The sequence below is a fragment of the Cebus imitator genome, unplaced genomic scaffold (genome assembly GCF_001604975.1).
Source record: "Cebus imitator isolate Cc_AM_T3 unplaced genomic scaffold, Cebus_imitator-1.0 Scaffold781, whole genome shotgun sequence".
NCBI lineage: Eukaryota > Metazoa > Chordata > Mammalia > Primates > Cebidae > Cebus > Cebus imitator.
Genome location: NW_016108096.1, coordinates 344,417 through 367,581, shown reverse-complemented (window position 1 = coordinate 367,581; position 23,165 = coordinate 344,417). Strand labels below are relative to the sequence as shown.

General features: G+C 34.3%; 1 protein-coding gene across 3 annotated transcripts in view; it reads left to right on the top strand.

Annotated features, from left to right (window-relative positions):
* LOC108297228 (calcium-dependent secretion activator 2) overlaps positions 1–23,165 on the top strand; it is a 212,998-nt gene that overhangs the window by 34,909 nt on the left and 154,924 nt on the right. For all 3 annotated transcript variants that reach the window (XM_017519940.2, XM_017519938.2, XM_017519928.2), the window contains 2 exons: positions 5,511–5,647; positions 8,405–8,592. In XM_017519940.2, coding sequence (XP_017375429.1) covers positions 5,511–5,647; positions 8,405–8,592 — 325 coding nt within the window. The remainder of the gene's footprint in view (positions 1–5,510; positions 5,648–8,404; positions 8,593–23,165) is intronic.

Below are 23,165 nucleotides of genomic sequence, written 5' to 3'. Positions count from 1 at the left end.
AAAAAAAAAAAAAAAAAAAAAAAAGAAGCTTATTTTTTTAATACTAAGCATACTAATAACTAAGAAAAATAAAAAAATTTATAAAATCTAACTTACTGGAAGACAACCTTATCTTTTTAGGACATTAATAATATGTATGTATAGATTTCTCTAATAAACAAATCAATTCCATTTATCTTTTTTTTTGTCTGTTTGACTCTCTGGATATATAAAAATTCTAAGGGAAGAGAGTGAGCTGAAGGTGTGGGGATGAGGCTGGTAAACAATTTGTCACTTCAAATATAATGTACTACCATTGCCAAATTGACTAACATTCTTTGGTTAAACTATCCTTCTTTGTTTTCTCCAACCAAATTTCAGTGCATGTACCCTGGTTTTCACTGTCCCTCAGTTACATATGTAACGTAATACAATCTGTAGGTTACATAATACAGTATGACATAGTAGTAGTTGACTTCCAATAATAAATTAATATCAAAAATTAACCAGAAAAACTGCCATCTTTTTTATTTTTAAGTTAATATTCTTAAATTCTTACATTAAAATACAAACTGACATTTAATTTTGTGAACTTATTTTCCTGATTGATCTAATATGTTAAATTTCACACTTCATTGGAAATGCATTTGTCTTTCTTTTCATTGAACATATTTTTTCTAATAAATGTTCAATATTTACTTTGCTTATTTGTACTTCTAAGCTTCTGTGTCGATCAAAGTTGTCATGTGAAAGTATTACTTACGTGTTATTTGCTGCAGAAAGCAAGATATGTTAATTCATGTATCGGGTTTTGAATCAATTTAAGCAAAAGAAGCTAAACAGTTATTTGGGTCAGTAATAGAGGTGTGAACAAACTCCTTTGCTTTTCAGCAGCAAGTGTGTACATAAAATGTGGACATACTGTCTAGACTGATCTAGATAAAATTTAAAAATATTAAACTCTTCCTATTAAAGCCTACATGGATGGTATAAAAAGAGAAGTGACACCTACTTTGCTGTGTCACTTTTAACTTCCTGTACCTTCTCAAGCTCTATGAGCATTTGAATTATAAAAAGTGTATAATCAGATGTGAGTAGTGGTAAAGGCAGCTACAGATGAACTCCTAAACACAGGACAGTACATTGTATTATATTTCAAAAGGTTCATTTGCTGCTTAGTTCAGCTCAGTGTTTTGCAGAGAGCAGTCTTGGCTGACAGCATCCTCTTGGTCCTTTTGATACTAGAGTCCCACTCCCAGACACTGGAGTGACCTCAGAAAGCTAATAAATGGCCTCCTTTTCTCCTCCAGAATGCCCCTTTACCTTTTATTCCCCTTTTCCTTTTATATCCATGATTTTTCACAACAATGGGAGCCAGCAACAAATGCAGTATCACGAGAATTTGTGGCAAAGAAAAAAGAAATATTTCAGTTATTTTTTTCGATCTCACATTCTCTCTGACTTAGATGCCTTTCCTGGGATTAGGATTTTTGAGCACTTAAGGGGCAGGTTGTGGTCAGTGCCCACCAAAAAGCTCCCTCACCACAGTGGGGTCTAGTAGCTCACAGATAGTCCTCATGTCATTTTTAATACTAGCTATTTTCAAGTCTGTTAAGTTGATACTGTCAACCTGCTTATTCTTTTCTCTTAACTTCCAGCAGCTGTTATCCTAGTGAAAAAGTTTAATTTTTAGGTTTCACTTACATATAGCCTCTATAACTTCTTAAATCTATAGCAAACAGTAATCTTTCTCAATTTGGGTTTCATTCCATCTACTGTTAGCACACCTGGTGACAGTACCCCCTAAAGATGCTGGAGCATATATCCAAGTGTTGCCATAGAAACTCCACCAGTATCCTCAATTACCGTGTCCCACATCTGTAGTTAGTCCATAGGTTAATCATCACAATTTATGACAGTTTTGCAGCATATTGCTTAAGCTCATAGCTTGTTGGTTTGTTTTGATAGTTGTCATTTTTTTGGAAGATAGATTGAACTGAAAATTTCCATTATCAGAGAAATTTTAGTGACACCATGAATAATTTTCTGTTTAAAACTAGCTACCATCATGTTGTGTCATAGTAACATTAATTGAAGATAATCCAGTTTAACCCTATTTTGAAGCCTTGGATTCGGTAATTGACTAAAAGCATGTTTTGCACTTGATTTAAATGATGCCTGTGTCTCTCAGGAGTTACATACAGATATGTTATGCCTGTAGAAAGCTAAAATAAGAAATCAGATAATGTTTTAATGGTATCTGATTTCCTATTTTACATTAGTTCATGAGAGAACTTTAGAGCAGGGAGGAAATGGGAAAATGTAGGTCAAAGGATGGAAACTAGCACATATGTAGAATGAACAAGTCTAGAGATACAATGTATAACATGACAACTAGAATCCAGAAAATTGTACTGTTAGTGATTTTTGTTAAGTAAGTAGATTTTAGCTGCTCTGTCACAAAAAAGTAGCTATGTGACATGATAGAATTATTAATCTTCTCCTATGTATAACTATTTTACTATCTATATGTATCCCATAATATCATGTTGTAATGCTTAAATATACATACACACCCAATTTTATTATTAAAAAAGCATTTCAGTAGTATTACATCTATTTCACCCCTCCTAGCTTTGATGCTATTGTTGCCTTACATTTCACTTTTCAGTATGTTTTTATTGGGGGGCAGCAGATGGAGTCTTACTCTGTGGCCCACGCTGGAGTGCAGTTTGTGCAGTCTCAGCTTACTGCAACCTCAGCCTCCCGGGTTCAAGCATTTCTCCTGCCTCAGCCTCCAAAGTAGCTGGTGCCCCTCACCCAGCAAATTTTTTGTATTTTTTAGTAGAGACGGGTTTCACCATGGTGGCTAGGCTGGTCTCGAACTCCTGATCTCAGGTGATCTACCCGCCTCGGCCTCCCAAAGTGCTGGGATTACAGGCATGAACCACCGTGCCTGGCACTTTCAATATGTTAGAAACACTTGTATACATTGCTATTATTTTGTTTAAAACAAGGGCCAGAGGGACAGCAAACTGAAACTGACTGCCTGTTCTTGAAAATGAAACACAGCCTATCTGCCTGCCTGCCTGTCTGTCTCTGTCTCTCTCTCTCTCATTTTTTCATTCAGGGAGGTCAAGACTGTTACTTTTTTATTTATTTTATACGTAAATTCATGGAAACTAAGGCTATACTGGCACATGGTGATGTATTTTTGCATGAAATGTTCCAAATGGTGCTGATCTGATATAGAAAGAAAGAAGTAAAGATGCTTGGTCTTCACAGCCTGTGTTTTAAAGATAGAGTGATTCCAAAGAGCACATTTCACTTTCACAAAATTACAGCTCCAGAGAAATTGAAGGTTGTTGATTTTCTTAAATAAAAAATTTAGTGGGTTTGTTTGCCTGTTTTTTCCAAGTAGAGTCTGTATTTGTGACTCAAAGTGCTGTCGTTAATATCATTTTTATCACTAATAGTAATTGTTTGAAAAATAATGTTCCATTCATGTATGTGATTTGGAAAGACTTGTTATCTTAGTAGACATATGGTTTGGTATATGTATTACCCGAGGAAAGTACTTTATAAATTTACAAAAGTATGATTTAATTATAGAAATGGACTATAGACTCTTTTTTCAGAATCACATTTTTATTTAAAGATCGTATGCCCATTTTTTAATTGCTTCTACAAATCTTTATAGTAGGCCTTTTTCCAGTGAAATTTATCACTGTCCTGTTCTCAACAAATTAACCATTAATTGGCGTTATTTTTAACTCCTATTGTAACCTTCCCTGGTGCAAGAAATAAGGTATAAAATTTAGCAGATGTTTTATAAAACTAGTAATTTAATTTCATAATAATGATACTAAAAGAATTTTTTGCTGAGATAAATGGAAAAATGAATATTCTAAGAAAATTTTTTAAAATACAACAAAACTTCCAATTTTATGTGAGCTGTACAGATTTAATATTCTGCCTCCTACTCATCTGATGTTATTTCACATTACATTATCATATATTTAACTTTATAGTGAAAGAGACAATAATAAAATACAAAAGAAGTTGAATTGTATATTAGTTCAGGAAAAGCTGTTTAGTTTTGTGTTTATCCAGTTAATATTAATTTAGCACGTGTAATGTATTTAATCATTCAGGTAATTATTAAATGTAAAGGTATATATGTGCTGTTTTCTCCATGGATTACAACCTCATACGCTACATATCAATAAGCTGCCTTTCATTGATTACTTGCTATATTCACCTTTTCATATCTGTCATTGATGTGAGATGTACATTAGTTTGTATATCTTTTTTTTTTTAGTGTGATTCTGAGGACCCTTCAGCTTGAATTATACAGTTCTTCCATCTACAAATATGGCTGAAAGTTGAACTTGACATGGATCAATATGATCTGGGCTAAATATCTAAATGTGACTGATTATGTTAGCATCATGTCCACAGATCAATACTGAGTTTTATTATGAGTCCAACTCTATAATTGGGTTTAATCAATAAACTTTTGTCTCTTTTCCTTTACAATTTTAGGATTGTACTGTATAGGTTTCAGAAACTACACTTAGCTTACATTTAGAAGTCTGCTTTTCTTATGATGACCAGAAAGAGATCTATCTATGAATTTTAAGGAACAATGGGGCTTCAGTTTTACCATTGTGAGAAGAGACCACTTTTATCTTGATAACTGATTGCTTGCTCAATATGCGCTATGTTTCTTACAGAGCTAATGTAATAACACCCCAGCACTCCTTTGGGATAGTGTGTGGCTTTTTTCCCCTATACTTAGTAAATAACTCACATTGAAGACTTTGACAAAACATACCATTAATGAAAGCAATCATAAAAGCTTGCCTTTTGATAAACCCGCAGGGTCTACAGGCATTGAAAGATGCAATCTGTAAAGAACAATAAATTTGGGCCTTTGATTGAAGTGCCATTTGGAACGTTATGCTTTGTCTGCATATTTGCACAAACATGATGCTCCCTTTTTTATGTCTCTTAAACTTGAAGCTTGAGAGCGCTCATTGCCATTTTTACATTAAGGATAGTCCCATTAAAAGCTCCATACAAAAAGACTGGAAGTGATCCAGCTGAAGCGTGTGTGTTCATTTCTGCCCTAGTTTGCCATTTGGAAAGCAGTCTTCTGGCCATCGTTGCTGTTTTTTATTAATAGACCTTAGTTCTTTTCTAGTCAATTCCATCAGTAAATGTAGACTTAAAATACTACTTTTCTTAATGTTGGAAAATAAGATTATTATTCCTCTGATGGATATTAGCAATAGCTTTGAATGGAAACAGAATTATTTCATTCTAAATAATTTGTAGATTTTTCACTGTAGTTTTTACTTAGGCTTCAAAAAGTTTCCAATTTATGTTAATATGCTGAATTCTTGGCATCATATTTTATGTGATAAAAGATAATCTTCTGTTATGAGTCGTACATTTTTTGTTCTTTACAACCTGTATCTGTCCATCATTAAGCCTGAAAAGTAAATATACTATACCTGAATTTACAGATGGAGATCGTTTTCAGAAACATGGCATGGATGAGTTTATTTCTGCAAACCCCTGCAAGCTTGATCACGCCTTCCTTTTTAGAATACTCCAGAGGCAGACTTTGGATCACAGACTGAATGATTCCTATTCTTGTTTGGTGAGTACAAGTCTATCTATCTAGTGCCCTATAGGTTGGAATAAAAGATTTTAGAAAGTGAGAAATATTTGTTATAAAGCAGCAATTTTATCCCTGACTCATTTAGTAATGGTAGTTGGAGTGAGGGATAAAGGATTCCAATCGATTGCTTCCCAATTTGAAAATTATACACTCGAAGACGACTGCTGTGCCACTCAATAGACAGGAGAATAGACTCAAATAGATGCTAAATTGTGGTTTGTAAGTCCTTTTAAAGAAGGCTCAGTGAAAACAGAAGCCTTTAAATGAAGACTTTTTAAAACCTCTGTTATAGGACTTACACCTGTACAGACATTTTAAAGTTGAAGTTCTGTTCCTCAGATGTTGACACCTCGCATTTCTTTCTTTTGCTCTTATAAGGATAACCTAAGTGACAGGGGAGAGAAAGAGTGGAATTGAAAATATGACAGGTGCTATACATAACCAAGGAAAGTTTTAGTTTCATCTAGCCATCCAAAATATAACTTGAATTCCTTGACAAAAGGAAAGGAGTGAATTAAATTGAGTAAACTCTTTCTTGGTATGTGTTGAAATTGTAGAGGAATGCTTGACATCTCAGAATATGGGGACTAAACTTTATAACCTAAGAACTATGTGTGTTTTTCCAAGCATTTACGTTGTTAATAACAATTCCTCTGAAATTTTTACAGCCAGAATATGCCTATTTCTATCACCACTTTAATCTTTAGGACACTGAGCATAGTACAGGTTGAATATTTCTTATCCAAAATGCTTGGGACCGGAAGTGTTTCAGATATTTAATTTTCTTCAGATTTTAGGATATTTGCATTTTATCTGCAAGGTGAGCATCCTTAATCCAAAAATCCAAAATCAGTTTTCTTTGAGCATTGTTTAAAGAAAAACCTTAGCCAAATTAAGTTTAACCAAGCTTAATTGGGCAAAGAAGAATTCATGAATCAGGCAGCAGGCAGCCTTCCAAGCCAGTGTAGGTTCAGAGACTCCAGTGCAGCCACATGGTAGAAGAAGCTTTATAGACAGAAAAAGGAAAGTGACGTACAGGAAACGGAAGTGAGGTACAGAAACAGCCAGATTGGTTACAGCTCAGCATTTGCCTTATTTGAGCACGGTTTGAAAAGTTGGCCACCTTTGATTGGCCCAAACTCAGTGATTGACACAATAGTAGACTACAGTCTGTTTATAGTTCCATTTAGTTTATAATTCATGATGTACAAAGAAACCTTTATGCTAAACTTAAAATATGTAAGGAGACAGCTTTAGGCTAAACTTGATTTAACAGCATAATGGAAGTACTCAAATATTTTGGATTTTGGAGCATTCCAGATCTGGGACTTTTTAATTAGGGATGCTCAACCTGTAACTTCATGCAATAAAGTCACATTCTCTTTAAAACAAGATTTCAGACAAAATACCCTCCCCCACTAAAGATACTTCAGATAGGAAAAAGTGAAACAACTTATTGCCATGCTCACCCTAACAGTTCATTAATTCATTTATGGATTGTTTATTAAGTCTAATTTCATCCTGATCCAACTCAAACTTTACAATCACATGGAGAGTAAAACAAATCCTCTCAAAATCCTATTCTGTCTTTTCATGGACAAACACATAGTGTCCTCTTAGATTCCACTCAAATATATTATTCAATTATCAAAAGTTGTTTTGATTTTGTTGATGACCCCAAGTGTAATATGGAGTCTGAGGAAAATGCTACAAGATCTTCCGCTGCACCAAGAGGGGAGTGAGTATAACTTGCTTAGAAAGTGTTTGGAGTCAGATGACTGTGAATATAAATCTTGGCTCAATAGCTGATTTGCAGTGTGGTCTTGGACAATTAACATCCCTGAGCTTTATCTTATTTATCTGTGACATGGAAGCCATATAACTACCATGCATGATGGTCCTTCTCTTCTTCCTTTTCTTTTCTTCCTCCTTTCCTTTATTGCCATCTCACCTTTTTCTCATTATTCTTTTCTTTCTCTTACATGATTACCCTGCCCCTTTTAAAAACTCTCTATACTTCCCTATTTTCTTTTATTCAGTTAATCTATGTAAATCCATATAATTCATCAAGATATTCTATAAGCCAGCTCCACCTAACCCTGTACTCTAGGTTTAGCCACATAAACTGCCTATTGTGTTCAGGTGGCATGCACGCACATACATCTAACATCTCATTTCAGGAGGAACAGAAACTGCTAATACAAAGCACTAACTCTGTTATATTAGTCATAGAAAGACAAACAAAATGAGAAAAATATACCAGATATTTAAGCTCCCAAATAGTATACTGCTGCTAGAATTAATGACATTTTCTTTTGGTTCACTTTATAAAACTTTTGGTGAGTAGGAAATTTCATCTATAATGTTTTCTTTCTTATTCTCTTTTTAATTGATTCATAAAGAGAGTGAAATTTTTGGAGTAACACTCTGTGTGTGATCATTTAGATCCTATAAATAAATGTGGCTAATTTTGAATGATAGTGGGGAAGCACAAGTTACTCATGCCTTGCTGTGACAGTAAAGAGAGAATAGCATTAGGTCGCCAGTGTCCCAAATCAGTTTAACAATTGATGACATTATCTCTTCTGAAAATAACATGAAATGTACCATTAATATAATAAATGTCAAGATATTTTCATGCAGCTTCTGTTTATAAGGCCCAAAAGTGCCTTCAGGAAAGCAAATATTAGTATAGAAAGAAAAAACATATATATCTATTATTTTCCTACTTTGCAGGGTTGGTTTAGCCCCGGCCAAGTCTTTGTGTTAGATGAGTACTGTGCCCGTTATGGCGTAAGAGGCTGTCACAGACATCTCTGCTACCTTACAGAACTGATGGAACATTCAGAAAATGGTGCTGTCATTGACCCTACCCTGCTCCATTACAGCTTTGCATTCTGTGCCTCTCATGTGCACGGCAACAGGTATTTTTACTTGCAAATACAAAGTGAAATGTATGGGGTTGACTCTGGAAAAGAGAGAAAAATGTGCTTTGCTATTATCACCTAGTAACAGATTTTAAATAGCAAACACTTCTTACAGGGGAAAAAAATGACAGAGAAAAAAATGTACATCAATATGCTGTTGATTTAGGTGGGCTACACTTTATGTTTCTTTTTGCTGGTAATGCCACTTGAAAGAGAGAGAGGGAGAGAGAAAGAAAGAGAGAGAGAGAAAGAGAAAATATCTATGAGATTAGAAACTGCCTTTTAGTTCTTATATACCACCTAGTAGTAGATCTGAACAGCCTTAAGTATCCCTATGATTCCTATGGTAATGCATACATGTGCCTGGGTAGGATGTCTTGATAGGTCTGTGTGTAACTAATGATCATGGCTTTTCCTCTGTGGACTAAATTTTCACTGATCAAACAATATAAATAATGGGGTGTATGTAGAGTCTCTTCTCAGGCCTTTTTCTAATCCACACTTTAGGAGCAAGTACTCTTGCTTTACCAAGATGGCAAAAAAATTGCCTAATGTTGGCCTTCATAACTATGTATCTCTGGGCTTAAAAATCTGTCTGTATCATGTGGGATGTAGTGGCTCATGCCTGTAATCCTAGCACTCTGAGAGGTGAAGGAGGGTGGATCACCTGAGGCCAGGAGTTTGAGACCAGCCTGGCCAACTGAGTGAAACCCCGTCTCTATTAAGCCAGGCGTGGTGGTACGTACATGTCTGTAATGTCAGCTACCCAGGAGGCTGAGGAACAAGAATTCACTTGAACCTAGGAGGTGGAGGTTGCAATGAGTCAAGATTTACCACTGCACTCCAGCCTAGGTAATAGAACAGACTCTGTCTTCAAAGTAAATAAATAAATAAAAATCTATCCATATTGCTCCCCTTCTCTTACTCTTGCTCAATACATATTTAATGAATGAAAAACTTAATATTTGTGTTAATATTTCTTCTATTTATGGCCCATTTACTCTTTATTCATCTTTTTCTTTTCCTTCCAATCCCCAATTTGTGAACATCAATATTCTCTTCCCATAGTGCCCCTTAACATTCTCTTTTTTACAATTCCATTGTTTAACGTAATTCTGGCCTTCATTTTTTTCTTGCCTGTGTATCTGAATTTACGTATCTACTACCTTTTTCTTTCTGTAGTATTCTATCAATCAGTCAAAAAAATTATAGATTAACTTTTACCACACTCTTTTTCAAAAAGCTTGTGATTTTTTATTATTAAATTAAAAATAGATTCCAAGTGATAGCATCAACATTTTCCCATTATCCTGTTCCATCTCCCCAGTTTTATCTCCACATAATTTTACTCCAGAAAACCTGTTTATTCTCCATGTTTTTCTTTTTTCCAGTTTTAAAAAGTCAAATATCACTAGAAGACTTCTGTTAACTCATTCAGACACTAAGAACTTTTTATCTGTACTTATCTCATTACATTTGTCATATATAGTTATTGCTAGATGTGTGTGCACACACACAGAGACACACACATACCTGCTTCTGTTCCACTAGATAATATTTTAAAGGCAAAAATCAGTCTCTTTCACCTATTATCCTCCACATACCTTAAAACACTATGTCACATATTGTAGGTAAACAATAAATATTTGTTGAAGTCCCCAGTGCTACCATTTCTCAGCCTACAATAAAATAAGATTGATCCTTGTCTCAGTATCTATTTAGGTTTTCACTTTATTTTGGAGCCCAGCCTTGATTTGAAACTAGGAAGATGTTGCTGATTTTAGTATTTTTTTCTACTGTCTCCAGTCAACCCTCTACACTTAGAAAATGTGGGGGTACAGGGGTCAGTCAGGGTGGATAACTGTTGATAGTCAGGAGCTGTTTTACTAAAACTGTCTCTTGTCTCCTGACTCTGTCTCAATTCCTTCTCACTAATGGATATCAAAAAATAGACATTCCAGCATCAAGTAGCTCTCTGAAATGCAAGAGGATGAAAAGGTTTCAGTGAGACAAACCCAAAGCAAATTGTGTAATCAGATTATTTTATTCATCAGCACAGAAAGGTAAAATTAAATTGAGAACATTAAGTAGGGAATTCAGCTTCAGCTAATGTGTCTCAAAATGTATGTGTTTGAGACACATTGTAATGGAAAGTTACTGAGGCAACTAGGAGCTACTGATGCTGCCTGGGAGGCAGCCTGATTTGACTCTATAGGTTGCCATAGTTACTTTTATTCTTTAAAACTATTGTTTTCTTTATAATGATACTCTGTAAGGTGTAATTCAGGGTATGTTTATATGTTTATTTATATATTATCTTTAATATTGCACATGAAATCCATTTTCCCAAAGATTAAACTATGTACCTATTCAAGTATCTCTGGTAGTATTTTAGAATAGAAATTTGAATCAGTCTCTGATTCAGCATTGAGGTGTCATATAGCATAAGAAGAAGAAGAAAAGAAGAAGTATAGGGTTGAGGGAACTTTGAACCTCAGTTTAGGATAGAAATTATCCAAGATAATCTGAAAGTTATGATGTTTCCTGTGATGTTTAGAGTCCAACAGATGTCATTCAGAAATACTAAGCTGCCACAGTGAAAGACCAGAAAGAGGCAAAGATCTTCACTTGAATCCTGGCTCTGAAATTTGTAAACTGATCCATGTTCAGCAAATCACTTAACCTTTCTGAAACTCATATAAAAGGGCCAAATACTAATATGAAGGTACTACATAATTATAAAATACTATCAGTATTAATTACTCTTACTATTCGAATGTACTCTCCTTTGCCACTTAACCCAAAACGATATAAATTGTGAGAAGAAGAAAAATGTAAAAAATATGTAGTTAGGACTGTTCCTCATGCTAAATATAAATATTTCAATGTGTATGTAATTATACTCCTAATTTATTTGCTAATGGAATATTCAGGTTTTGGCAACCTCCCCTTGTGAGAATCTGCTTCTCTTATTCATGTCTGCAGCATCTGATATTTATATAGACTTTTGTTTGAAAATACTGTCAATGTCAAATCTGACTTTTCCGCAGTGTTTGACATAGCCTTTTTTTATGGTCATTTTTACATCTGTCAAGACACATATTCAGAGAGTCATTTTGCTCATTACCTAAGCTACCTCTGTCATAAATTCAAAAGGAGAATAGATTTGCTTTTGTTATTGACTGAAATGAAGGACAACAGTGCTGTCTGGATTTGAAATTTTTCAGGGAGTACATCCTGTTGCACAGTGTTGAGCTCTCTAGGTGTGTTCTTTCTGTACAGATACATCTCTGAATAGCACTCTCAGTGTTTCAGAAATAAAAGAATAGAGTTAAACAGAAAAGGTCTGGCTGGTACTGAGACTGAGGAAGAGAGAGAAAAAGAAAGGAAAGAAGAAAAAGTGAGTCAAGGACAGAAACAGACCCACTCATGCAGGATGATAGCCACATACATCTGTGAATAACACAACCACTCATTCAGCCATAGTGCCGCTGAGGACTGACAGGAAGGAGAAAAGAGGCTTTCAGAGACAATGCATCATAGGGCAAAGTTCTAGGTTGATATGTATGGTTATACATCTTGGTTTTGTAAGTCAGGCTGAGGATGGAGAAACTGAAGCAGCAACACAAAATGGCTTTTATGTCCCAATTTAATGTAACACATACAGTGTATTCACTGACTCCTCTACAGTTTTGCAGGGCTGTCTTAGAGCTGCTGCATGCCTGACAAAGGCCAGCTCAGATGTGTTTGCTTTCAAGTACTGGGCACAAGACTACAACATGGCTTGAGTTTCACATATAAAATAATCTTAATTTTCTACAGATTCGGGCATCAGTCAAATCATCATATCATAATACCTCTGTCTTCATAGATGCTAACATTTCCCCCGACTGTCACTTCAGAAATTATCCCTCAAACTTCCTATCTGTAATTTTAGAGACTGTGATGCATTTTTTGAGAAAAACAACAGATAATTGCATCAAATAGGATCATCAAAACTGTTCACTTAATTTTAGTCTTGGATATGTGAGTATAGAGAAATTAAGTATAAATGACACACACGTAAATGGAGATACTTTTGGGGCAGGTGAGCAACCAGATGAAAGGTCATAAGCAAGGTTATTCTTAGGTAATGTACCTGATATGACAGGTTTCATGCCAAATGAACAAAGGCAGAAGGGATGGGTATCGAGAAGTATATTTCAAATATTACTAGAGGATTTTTTTATTTTCTCAAAAATGATAGAACAACCCTAAATCTACCTTAATCAGACTTTCCTATCAATATCTATACTCACCCAACCTCCAGTTCAGTAGTGAAGCAAGATAATTGTGCCTTTCAAAGCAAAACAAAATGGACAAACCAGAGGTGTGTTCTTTCTGTACAGGTAAAACCAGAGGGAAAAAAAGGGGGGAAGGGAGAGACTCAGTGTGTTGGAAATACCTCTGAGTTAGGAAGCAGAACATCTGTGTTCCTATTCTGGTTCTTCTGCTGATGAACTACTTGACTTTGAGCAATTGGTTTTCACCTGTCTGGGCCTCGTTTTCCGTGTATACCTTGTGAGTAATAACATCATTGCTACCTACTCAATATGGTTTCTAAATAGGTCAAATAAAATTCTGTAAGTACTTTGTAAATGATGAAATATTGCTTAAATTGCATGTAGTAGTATTTTATATGCAGTGTATTAGCTAAAGGAGCTTTTGGGGATTGTTCTGTGAAACACTGCAGTACTCAGGTGAGTTTTGTTATGACAACATACCACAGACAAGTTTCAATCAGGAGGACGAGACTGGAAGAACACTGATAGTAGATAGCGTCACCTCATCTACTATCCATGATCATGTGGAAAAGCCATACTGAAGTTCTGGGACCTCCCTGCGTACCGCCCCCGTGTTGCTGGAAAACACTGTAGGCCCCAGGGGGCAGTGACAAACAGCCAAAAGCAGGAGCCAAGAACCCCATCCTCTAGGGTAAGTAAGTAGGCAGACTGCAATTTGGGAAATAGTTGCTAATGTCACCTAATTAATTTCCTGTCTTCCCTCCACACCTTCCATTCAAACCATGCAACTCGTGGATTTTTCTGAGATATTAAATAAAATAGCCTACTAAAGGTCTGAGGAAGAGACAAGACAAACAAAATTTTTCAGTATGTGTTAGACTATGTCACGTTAACCATGAACAGAAACAAGAGCCACACCTTGACATAGTTTTTCTTAAACATCATACCTTTAGAGCCTTCTTCTCATCAGTAGTTAGATATGGGACAGAGTTTTTGGGTCTTGAGTTGGATCTCTGTATCATTGTTAACACAGTAAGATTTTCAAAACCAGTATGTGATACTGTTACGTAGAAACAATCAAAGAAAGCTATATACGTACATATGTGCCATTTACCACTACCATTGCCACTGCAGTTTAGTAGTTTTAGATCTATGTTGATGTAAAAAATTGGCTTGTTATTTTACTTCCTCATACTGGTTTTATCAGGATTGGGTATCCAGGTTATTATAGCTACATAAAATGAACTGGGGAGCTTTTCCAGTTGCTCTGCGTAAGACTTGAATGGCTTATTGAAGTTTACTGGTAACTCATCTTTTAAACCAGCCATCCCCAATCTTTTTGGCACCAGCGACCTATTCCATAGAAGACAATTTTTCCACAGATGGGGCAGAGCAGTAGGGTGAGGGATGGTTTTGGGATGAAACTGTTCCACCTCAGATCATCAAGCATTAGTTAGATTCTCATAAGGAGCGCATACTTGCATGCACCATTCATGATAGGGTTCAGGTTCCTGTGAGAATCTAGTGCCACCACTAATATGACAAGAGTGGAGGTCAGGCAGTACTCGTTTGCCTGTTGCTTACCTCCTGCCGTGTGACCCAGTTCCAAACAGGCCGTGGACTGGTACCATTCCACAGCTTGGCTGTTGGGGACTCCTGTTTTATACCATCTGGGATTGGGAATTTATTTGTGGAAATATTTTTAACTGTTATATTAGTTTGTTGTATGTTGTAGCTACAGAAATATTCAGGCTTTCTACTTATTCTTAAATCCATTTGAACAAGTTATGATTTTCTAGGAAATAGTAATTTTCATTTAAGTTATTAAATGTATTGGTATTAAGTTGTTCAAGTTGGTTTTTTTTTTTTTTTTGTATTTTTATGTTCAATCTACAATTCCCTCCTTCCTCATTCTAATATTGTTGATTTTTACCTTCTCTTTTTTTTTTTGTTAATCCATCAAGTTTATTGATCTTTTCAAAGGAGCAACTTTTGGCTTTAACTCGATTGTTTCTTTTTTAAATATACTTTTTATTTTAGAATAAGTTTAGATTACAGAAAGGTTACTAAGAGAGTGCATAGACTTTTTATATTTCTGTTTCCTGTAATGTTATTGTCATATATTTGTCAAAACTAAGAAATCAACATTGACACAGTAGTATTAACTGAACACTGCTACTAGACATCTGCTCCAAGATTCAATTCAGGATACCAAATTGCACTTAATTGTCATGATTGTGACAGTTTCTTAGTTTTTGTTGTTGTTGTTGTTGTTGTTGTTTTATCAAATGCCCCTCAATTTGGGCTTGCCTGACATTTTCATGATTAGCCTGAGATTATGGGTTTCTGTAAAGAGACGAAATATCTTCTCATCACAGTCTATCAGGGAGTACATAGTATTCATGTGACATCCTGGTAGCGTTTGTCACATTTCTCTACTGTAAAGATATTAATTTTTTTATACTCTGTTTTGAAGAAAATCACTAAGTCCAACACACACTGAAGAGGAGATGAAATAAACCCCACCTGTTAGAAGGAGAACTATCTGCATACATTATTCAGAATTCTTCTGTAAGGAATATTTGTCTCTTCTTACCAATTTATTTAACCATTTGTTTATATCCATATAGATTCATGTACAGTTGCTTTATACCTTGGCTTACAATCTAATATACCTAATACTTTGTTGCTCAGATTGTTCCTGCTATAGCCATTGAAAGCTCTTTTATACTGGCTCCCTTTGATATGCCCAACCCATTTGGTTTTCGAGCACTTTCTTAGGTTTATGGTAATCTGACATGCTGCAAGTTCATCTTTTATTTTCCCTACTCCAGCCCAAGAATTAATCAGTTCTCCAAAAAGCTTTGTTGTTGTTGTTGTTACTGTTGTTAGATAACGGTATTTAGAAACCAAGATCTAGGTGACACGTATGGTCATTTCTGCTGGAATGTCATGGCTTCCAGGCCCTCTCAGTGGACAGAGCTAGGTAGTATATGCTGTATGCTAATCTATGAGTTCATACAGACGTCTCCAACTGGAATCCAGGGCAACAACTTTCATTTCAGCATCCTTTTCTTCCTTATCTTTGACTTATCTTTTCAACAGTGAGAACTCTTACTTCCACCATCCATTTACAAATTGTTCAACCCCTGAACTACACGCAAAACAGTTTTGGAATTCACCAACTAGGCTATAACACTTGTCTACAAAACCTTTCAGTTCCCAGTCAAAACACTGTTTTCCAAAGATCAGTAGGAAAGCAGCTTTTTCTCCTACCCTCCTTAGTGAGGTTGTGTCATCTTTCCTAACTTCTTACATTAGATGTTTAACTCAGTACTTGTCAGCTATTCTTTTCTAAGTGTTTAGGGTTGTAACTTTCCCACTAAATTCTGCTTGTATTATGCACTATTTGATTAAAATTCATTCTAAGTAATTGTAACTTTTCATCATAATTTTTTGACACAAGATTATTTATAAGTATGTTTTAAAATCTAAGAATATAAAGCTTTTTGGTTATTTTCTTGAGAACTGATTTCTTACCTAATTCCTTTGTGTTTAGAGAATGTGAGCTGTATGATACCAATTCTTTATAACTTGTTAAGATTTCTTTTGTGGCCAAGTATGTGTCAAATATTATAAATGTTTTCTGTCACTTGAAAAAAATATATGTATTCTTTAGCTATGTAGTGCAAACAGGATTTGTGTGGTCAAGATATTCTAAACTCTTATCGATTGTTGCCTGTTTGATCTGTGGGGTTATGACCAAGATGAGTGGTAATCTACCACCGTCATGGTGGTTTTGCTTTCTATTTCTGAAAATTTTTGTTTTGTATACTTTGAGGCTGATTTTTGAGTATTTTGTTGTTGTTGTTGTCATTAAGACAAGATCTCATTCTGTCACCCAGGCTGGTCTCAAACTCCTGGGCTCAAGAGATCTTCCCCCTTGGCCTCCCAAATTGCTGGGATTATAGGTATGTGCCACTATGCCTGGCCCAAGGCTGTTCTGTATTCAAGCTTAAGATTGTTAGATATTCCTGGTGGATAGACATTATTTTCATCATTTAATGATGCTCATCATAACTAAAAATGATTTTTGTGTTATGTGTAGGTGATTATTAATGTAGCTTTCTTTTGATGAGTGTTTGTCTGATATATGTTTATTCATATGGTTAACCTTTCTATGTTCTTGTATTTTAGCGTGTTTTATAAATAGTAAACTAAATTTTGATTTAATGTTCCAATATGACTATTTCTATCTTTTAACATTTATCGTGTAATTGATAAAAATAAATCACATATTAATAAAAGTAAATCCATTTCTACCATTTTATTTTAGGCTTTCTTTTTTGGCTCATGTTCTATAAACTTTTTCTTTCCTTTTTTATTGGCGTACTTTTTGTTTCATTGAAGTTATTTTAATTCTATTTTTTTCTAACAGTTTATATTTTCCAAGAATTACATTTGAAATTTACCAAGCATGTTGCTGAAATTTTAAAGTCTTATGCTAATCAGCAAATATATCCTCCTGGATAGTTCAAAGTCCTTACAGTATTACCCTCCAGTCACCCCCTTTCCGGCTTACATGCTTAAATTTTGTGGTATTTTATTTTTATCCTTTTTTTTCCTAAGCTTATAAATTAAATGTTATTTTTATTATTTCGTACTCAGTACTTGCTTAAATTTACAAATGATTTTCCTTTTTTCTAAAGAATGTTCTTTGGAATTTTCTATAAATGGACTTCTATACACTATTAATTGTTACTGGGAATTTGTTTTGTTTCTTCCTAATTTTTCAAAGAAAGTTTTGCTAGATGTACAGTGCTACGTTGATGGTTATTTTCTCTTAGTACTTTTAAGATACTCATTTTCTTCTGATTTTCTTTATGGCTATTAAGAAGGCTCTTGGCAATACAAATGCTAGTCTTTTGAAAGTGATTCCTCTTTTTCCTCTGGATACTTTTTTTTTTTTAAAGATTATTTTGTTGTTTTGTGTTTCTTACGTGCACTATAAAGTATCTTTGTATGAATTTCTTTTAATTTATTCTGATTGGGGCATATGTGAATTTCTTATCTACCCAGCATGATATTGGATAAATGTGAATTTCTTTTTATTTACCCTAATTGGAATATAAAGATTTATATTGGTCATCAGTTCTGGAATAGCATTATCTCTTTAAATGTTGTCTTTTCTACAGTCTTTTTCTTCTTGTCTGAAACTCCAATTATCCATGTACCTAGGCAGTTTTTCCTTCTATATCTTTTAATGTCTGTAACGTGTATTCTATCTGCTTATTTCAGCTGCAGTCTACGTAATGTTTTAAATTCTGTCTTCTAGTTCAGGAGTTGGCTAATATTGTTAAGGGCTCTACAGTAAACATGACAGCTGTTTTGGCCTTTGTAACTATACAAAATATTGTAGTTATTTTTGACCATATAGTCTGTGTTACAACTATACAACTCTGCCATTGCAGTGCAGAAGGTCATGGACAATGTATAAATGAATGAGTGTGATTTGTCCCAACAAAATTATATTGACAAAAGCAGGTGATGGGCCATAGTTTGCCAACACTTACTCTGCTTCTTCAGTTCTCTCTTCAGCTGAGACGTCTACTTTTTTACCCACTTATTGAGTTGTTAACTTCAATTAACAAATTCTTTAGTCATGCAAATTCTATTTGATTCTTTTTGAATGCTGTTTGATTACTTCTGAATATCTCTTATTCCTTTCTTGATTTGATTCCATTTTTTGTTTCCTTAGATCCTTTATAATTATTTCATGTTATTGTTCAAATAACTGAACTTTTTATTGTTTCTGCCAACATTTTTGCCAAGGTCACTTGTTTGTTTGTTTGTTTGTTTTTTAATACAACTGGCATTTTTTTTTTTTGTAGTAACATTTATACTTGAGATTAATCTGTGGGAATTCTTATAAGGCCTGGACCGAGAATGCTTCCCTCTGAAGACTTGTTCTTCCTTGATATTAGGGAGTGCACTATCCTTTCACTGATACTATAGCCCATTCAAGGATCCCATTTTTATGCAGGCATCTCAGGCTTAGCAGCCCATCCAAATTAGGTCTATGGCCCAGTGATCCATTCCCTTGAACACAGCTGTAAAGCTTTCACAGTAGTGATATTTACCAGGAAGGTAGCCATGTTGTTCACATTCACCCCTGCTCTGCTCTCATCAGGTTCATTTTTTGTTGTTGTTCTCTTACCCTTGGGAGAATTATTTTACTTTCCTCTAAGTGATGTAAAACATTTAACATATAATTATAGTGGCTTTTGCAGTACTTAGGTGTTTTGTAGTGAATAAGGATTTGGGAGTATCAAGTTAGTCCACCATACTGGAAGCAGAAGTCACATGATAAAATTTGCATTTAAAACATTATTTGAACATCTTTGTGGAGAACACCCTGGGTGCCTCCTCAAACTGCCCTCTGCCTCAGATTTCACCTAAATTACTTTTGCCCATTCATCATGTTTCAGGTTAAATATCATTTCCAAACTGAATCCTTCTCTGACACTCCAAACTAGATCAGATATTTATACTTTTGCCCTTCTTAAATGTAATTGTATACTTGTTGTCTAATTTTTATTTTGTGTGTATTTTCCTATTATAAACTCTATTGGGGCAGAAACCATTTCTGTTTTCCTTATGTTATATCCCATGACCTGACCAAGTGCTCCATGAATATTGATTGAATAAACAAATGAATGACATTGGGCCATCTGTTTACAAATTTTATAGGGGACATGTTATGGACCTTCTTAAGTTTACAATTGAATGTTTTTAAATTAATCAACTGCAATTATTTTTATGGCACATGATAAAGGCCCTACCTAACCAGCAAGATAGCATCATTTTACATCATAGAAATTAATATATTAAAACAGATTCTCTTTTTAGTATATAAAATTGAAAATGATTATAACAAATGATAAAGACTACAGTTGGTGAGGTTGCAGGGAAATTAATAGTTTCATGTACTGCAGGTCAAAGTGTAAGCTGATAAGTGCTTTCTAAAAAAGCAACTTTGCAATAGGTATTGAATACCTGAAAATATCCTGCATTTAACATAGCAATATGCCTTTAGAAATTTATCCTAAGAAAACAATTGGATATGAGTTAAAAATATATAAGATTAATTATAGAAGCACTATCTGTGATGGCAAAAAATAAAGGAAAGATGCCTACATTTCTAAATAATGGAAAATTGGATTAATAAATTATGGCACATCTATATATTAAAATATTATTTCATTATAAATTAGAATATTTATATCATACTTTTAAAGTTTAAAGCTTAAAAGAATAAAATTATGAGTCAGAATGTATGTCTATAGATTTATAGAAATATATTTATAAAATATTTCAGTTATTTCTAATTGGCATATTTATAGGAAATTTTCATTTTGCTCTTTATTTTTCCAAATTTTTCTTCTCATAGTATGATATATATGAAGTTCTTTAGTGACAATATGTGTTGTTTTTAAAAAATACTAAATGTAGAGCAGAGGGTGATATTTAGATCAGAGAAGCTCTATACCAAATCTCTTTACTTTTGTATTAAATTCCTCTTGGGATTTGTTTCTCTTGAATTCTAGAATTATGTACAGCAATGATTTCAGTTCGGATTAGTTCAACAAAGTTTTCTTATTTGTGTGTTTGGTCCCAGGAGAGTCTAGTTATCAAGCACTTTTTGGTCCTTGGCCTATTCATCACCACCCTAACACAAAAACTAAGCAATACGGTTTTACATCTTTATAGAGTCAGATGATTGATACATACCACCAGTCAGATCAGTCTGGTCGGAGTCAGAGTCAGATACACCACAGTGGTATCTACTCTTTTTAAAATAAACATCCAAGGAAATTAGAATGCAGTGCAAAATCCAGGCAAGGAGGCAAGGAGTGTTTGTAAAAACATAAGAACATGTTTCAGAAATTCATCTTCTAAAATATTTTCTCATAGAAAATCTGTTTCATTTATCTCAATGATCCTATAGAGACACAATTTCTTCTTCTGGATATTTAAAATTAGAGGGCCAGTAAAAGGACACTGAGTCATATATTTATAATATGTGACCCTCCAAATGATACATTATTTGATTTAAACAATAGGAGGTGTTACAGATTAGGAAACAAAAAAGAAGAGATTATTGTTTTCTTCCTCATCATCTTTCGTCGTTTCTTATTCTCGTGCTGTGACATCCTCTCCTTTCCATTCTGTTCACAAATGGATATTGGTAGGAAATACACGAAGTGCAAAGTGACTTTTACCTGCTGTGCTGCAGGCAGAATTGACAATTCAGAAATACCACCTTCTAGGTGTCCTTACCCTTCTCACTTTCCCTAGAGGAAGCTAAGATGTCATGCATTCCTCATAGCAGAGGCAGGTGAAAAGAAGCCTATAAGAAACTCAAAACCACCATGTATTTTGTCATTTGCCCATGCATTGCTTGTGAAATAATCTTTTACAACAAACCACCAGACTTCCAGGACAAACTTACGTGATGAGTTGGAGATGGTGCGGGGGAGCATTTAAAAATTAATTTAACCATATTAACAATGTCTCGTTAATTTAACCACACTTTGCTATATGGTGTTAATCCTGGTGTCTTTATCCAACGAACAAGCTAGCTAAGTACTCCATATCAGGCAATATGCAGAGTCCTAGAGATTATATAGGAGAGGCAATATGCAGAGTCCTAGAGATTATAAAGCCAAGGACACATTTATCCCTCAAGTGTCTAGAAACTGTCCAGGTGATAAAAGTGAAAAAAATAATTCTAGAATATGTTATCATTTTCATTAAGTAATAGAACGGATGTTCATCCACACTGAATAATGAATTTGAAGTAAGAATTGTGGGTATATATGACCAAATAATTTTGGAAGTACTATTTAAATAGAGTTAAACAGATTTCTTTACTTTGAGGCTTCTCAGACCCCTTCATATGCCGTGATTGTTCTGTGAACCTCCAAAAGGGTTGTGTAATTTGCATTGTTTAGAAAATATTTGGGCATCCCTATTATTCCTTACAACATCTTTTGGAAAATGTTAATAGTCATTAATTCATCTTTACTAAAATTTACTCCAAAGGAATGGATATTAAACATGCCAAATTAGTTTTTATTGGTGTTGCAAACTTATCTTTCATTATACTGGGAAAGGGAACTATAAAGTGTGTGAATACAAACTGTTCAAACAAGGGAAGTAAAGCACTAGGTTTGCACAGATGTGAATAAGTATATTTCCTCATTGATATTCTTTCTTCTGCTCAAATGCCTGATTCTACAGCCCAGTTTTGTACCCTTTTTCTCTTAAGATACTTCTTACCCTGTAGTGTAGTTGTTATTTACCTTTATAGAAACTAAATTTTTAATTTGTTCTACCCCAGAAGCCATCAGAAATAATAGAAAATGGATTAGGATTAGTAATGCTGTTTACTCCTCTCATTCCAGACTTTTCCTTTAAAAATATTTTTTTGAGTTTAGAGCTTATTACAAGTCACACTTATCACAGGAGGAATTAATAATCATGACAGGATGTTCTATATATATATATATAGATAGATAGATAGATAGATAGATAGATAGATAGATACATATGTATATATATAGATATATACATATGTATATATATATAGAAGAGTTTTTGCATTTGTTTTAGAATTCAGATTTGTGAATAGCACAAATTATAAAATTGCTTAGTTCATGGAGAAATTTAAGAAAATTTGTATAGAGAGGCCTTATCAACTATTTTTTGGATGAGTCTCCGTTTCAAAAAGTATTGTGTGTGTTTATGTGCACACATGTATATGCAGCTTGTGGGGGGATGTACTTGTGTGTGATGGCTTCTCTGAAAACAGGATGTGACCTACAGGAAGACGTTAAGATCAGGCCTCAGTGGCAGAAGGTTCTGTTGTACAAATTCTGCTTTTTAAGACTCCTTGAAGTAAATTAACACAGACACAGCTGCATTTGGTGTTTACTTGCTTATCGTTTAAGACCAGATAGAAGTTTTATGTGATAAGTTGTTTCACTTTATGTATAATTAAAAGAAGTATATCTACTTTTAATCTGTATTTTATAATTTGTTTGTCCTTTTTCACAGAGCACCCTATTTTTATTGAAATCATGTAACTTCAATAACTATAGGCCCCAGAAAAAAAAATGAGAACATCACATCTTGGTACGTGAGAATACTCTTTATTCTCATCAGAACCACTTTAATATTTAATTATCATCATAGAGTTAAGTCCCACTTAACATTCAAAGAGAA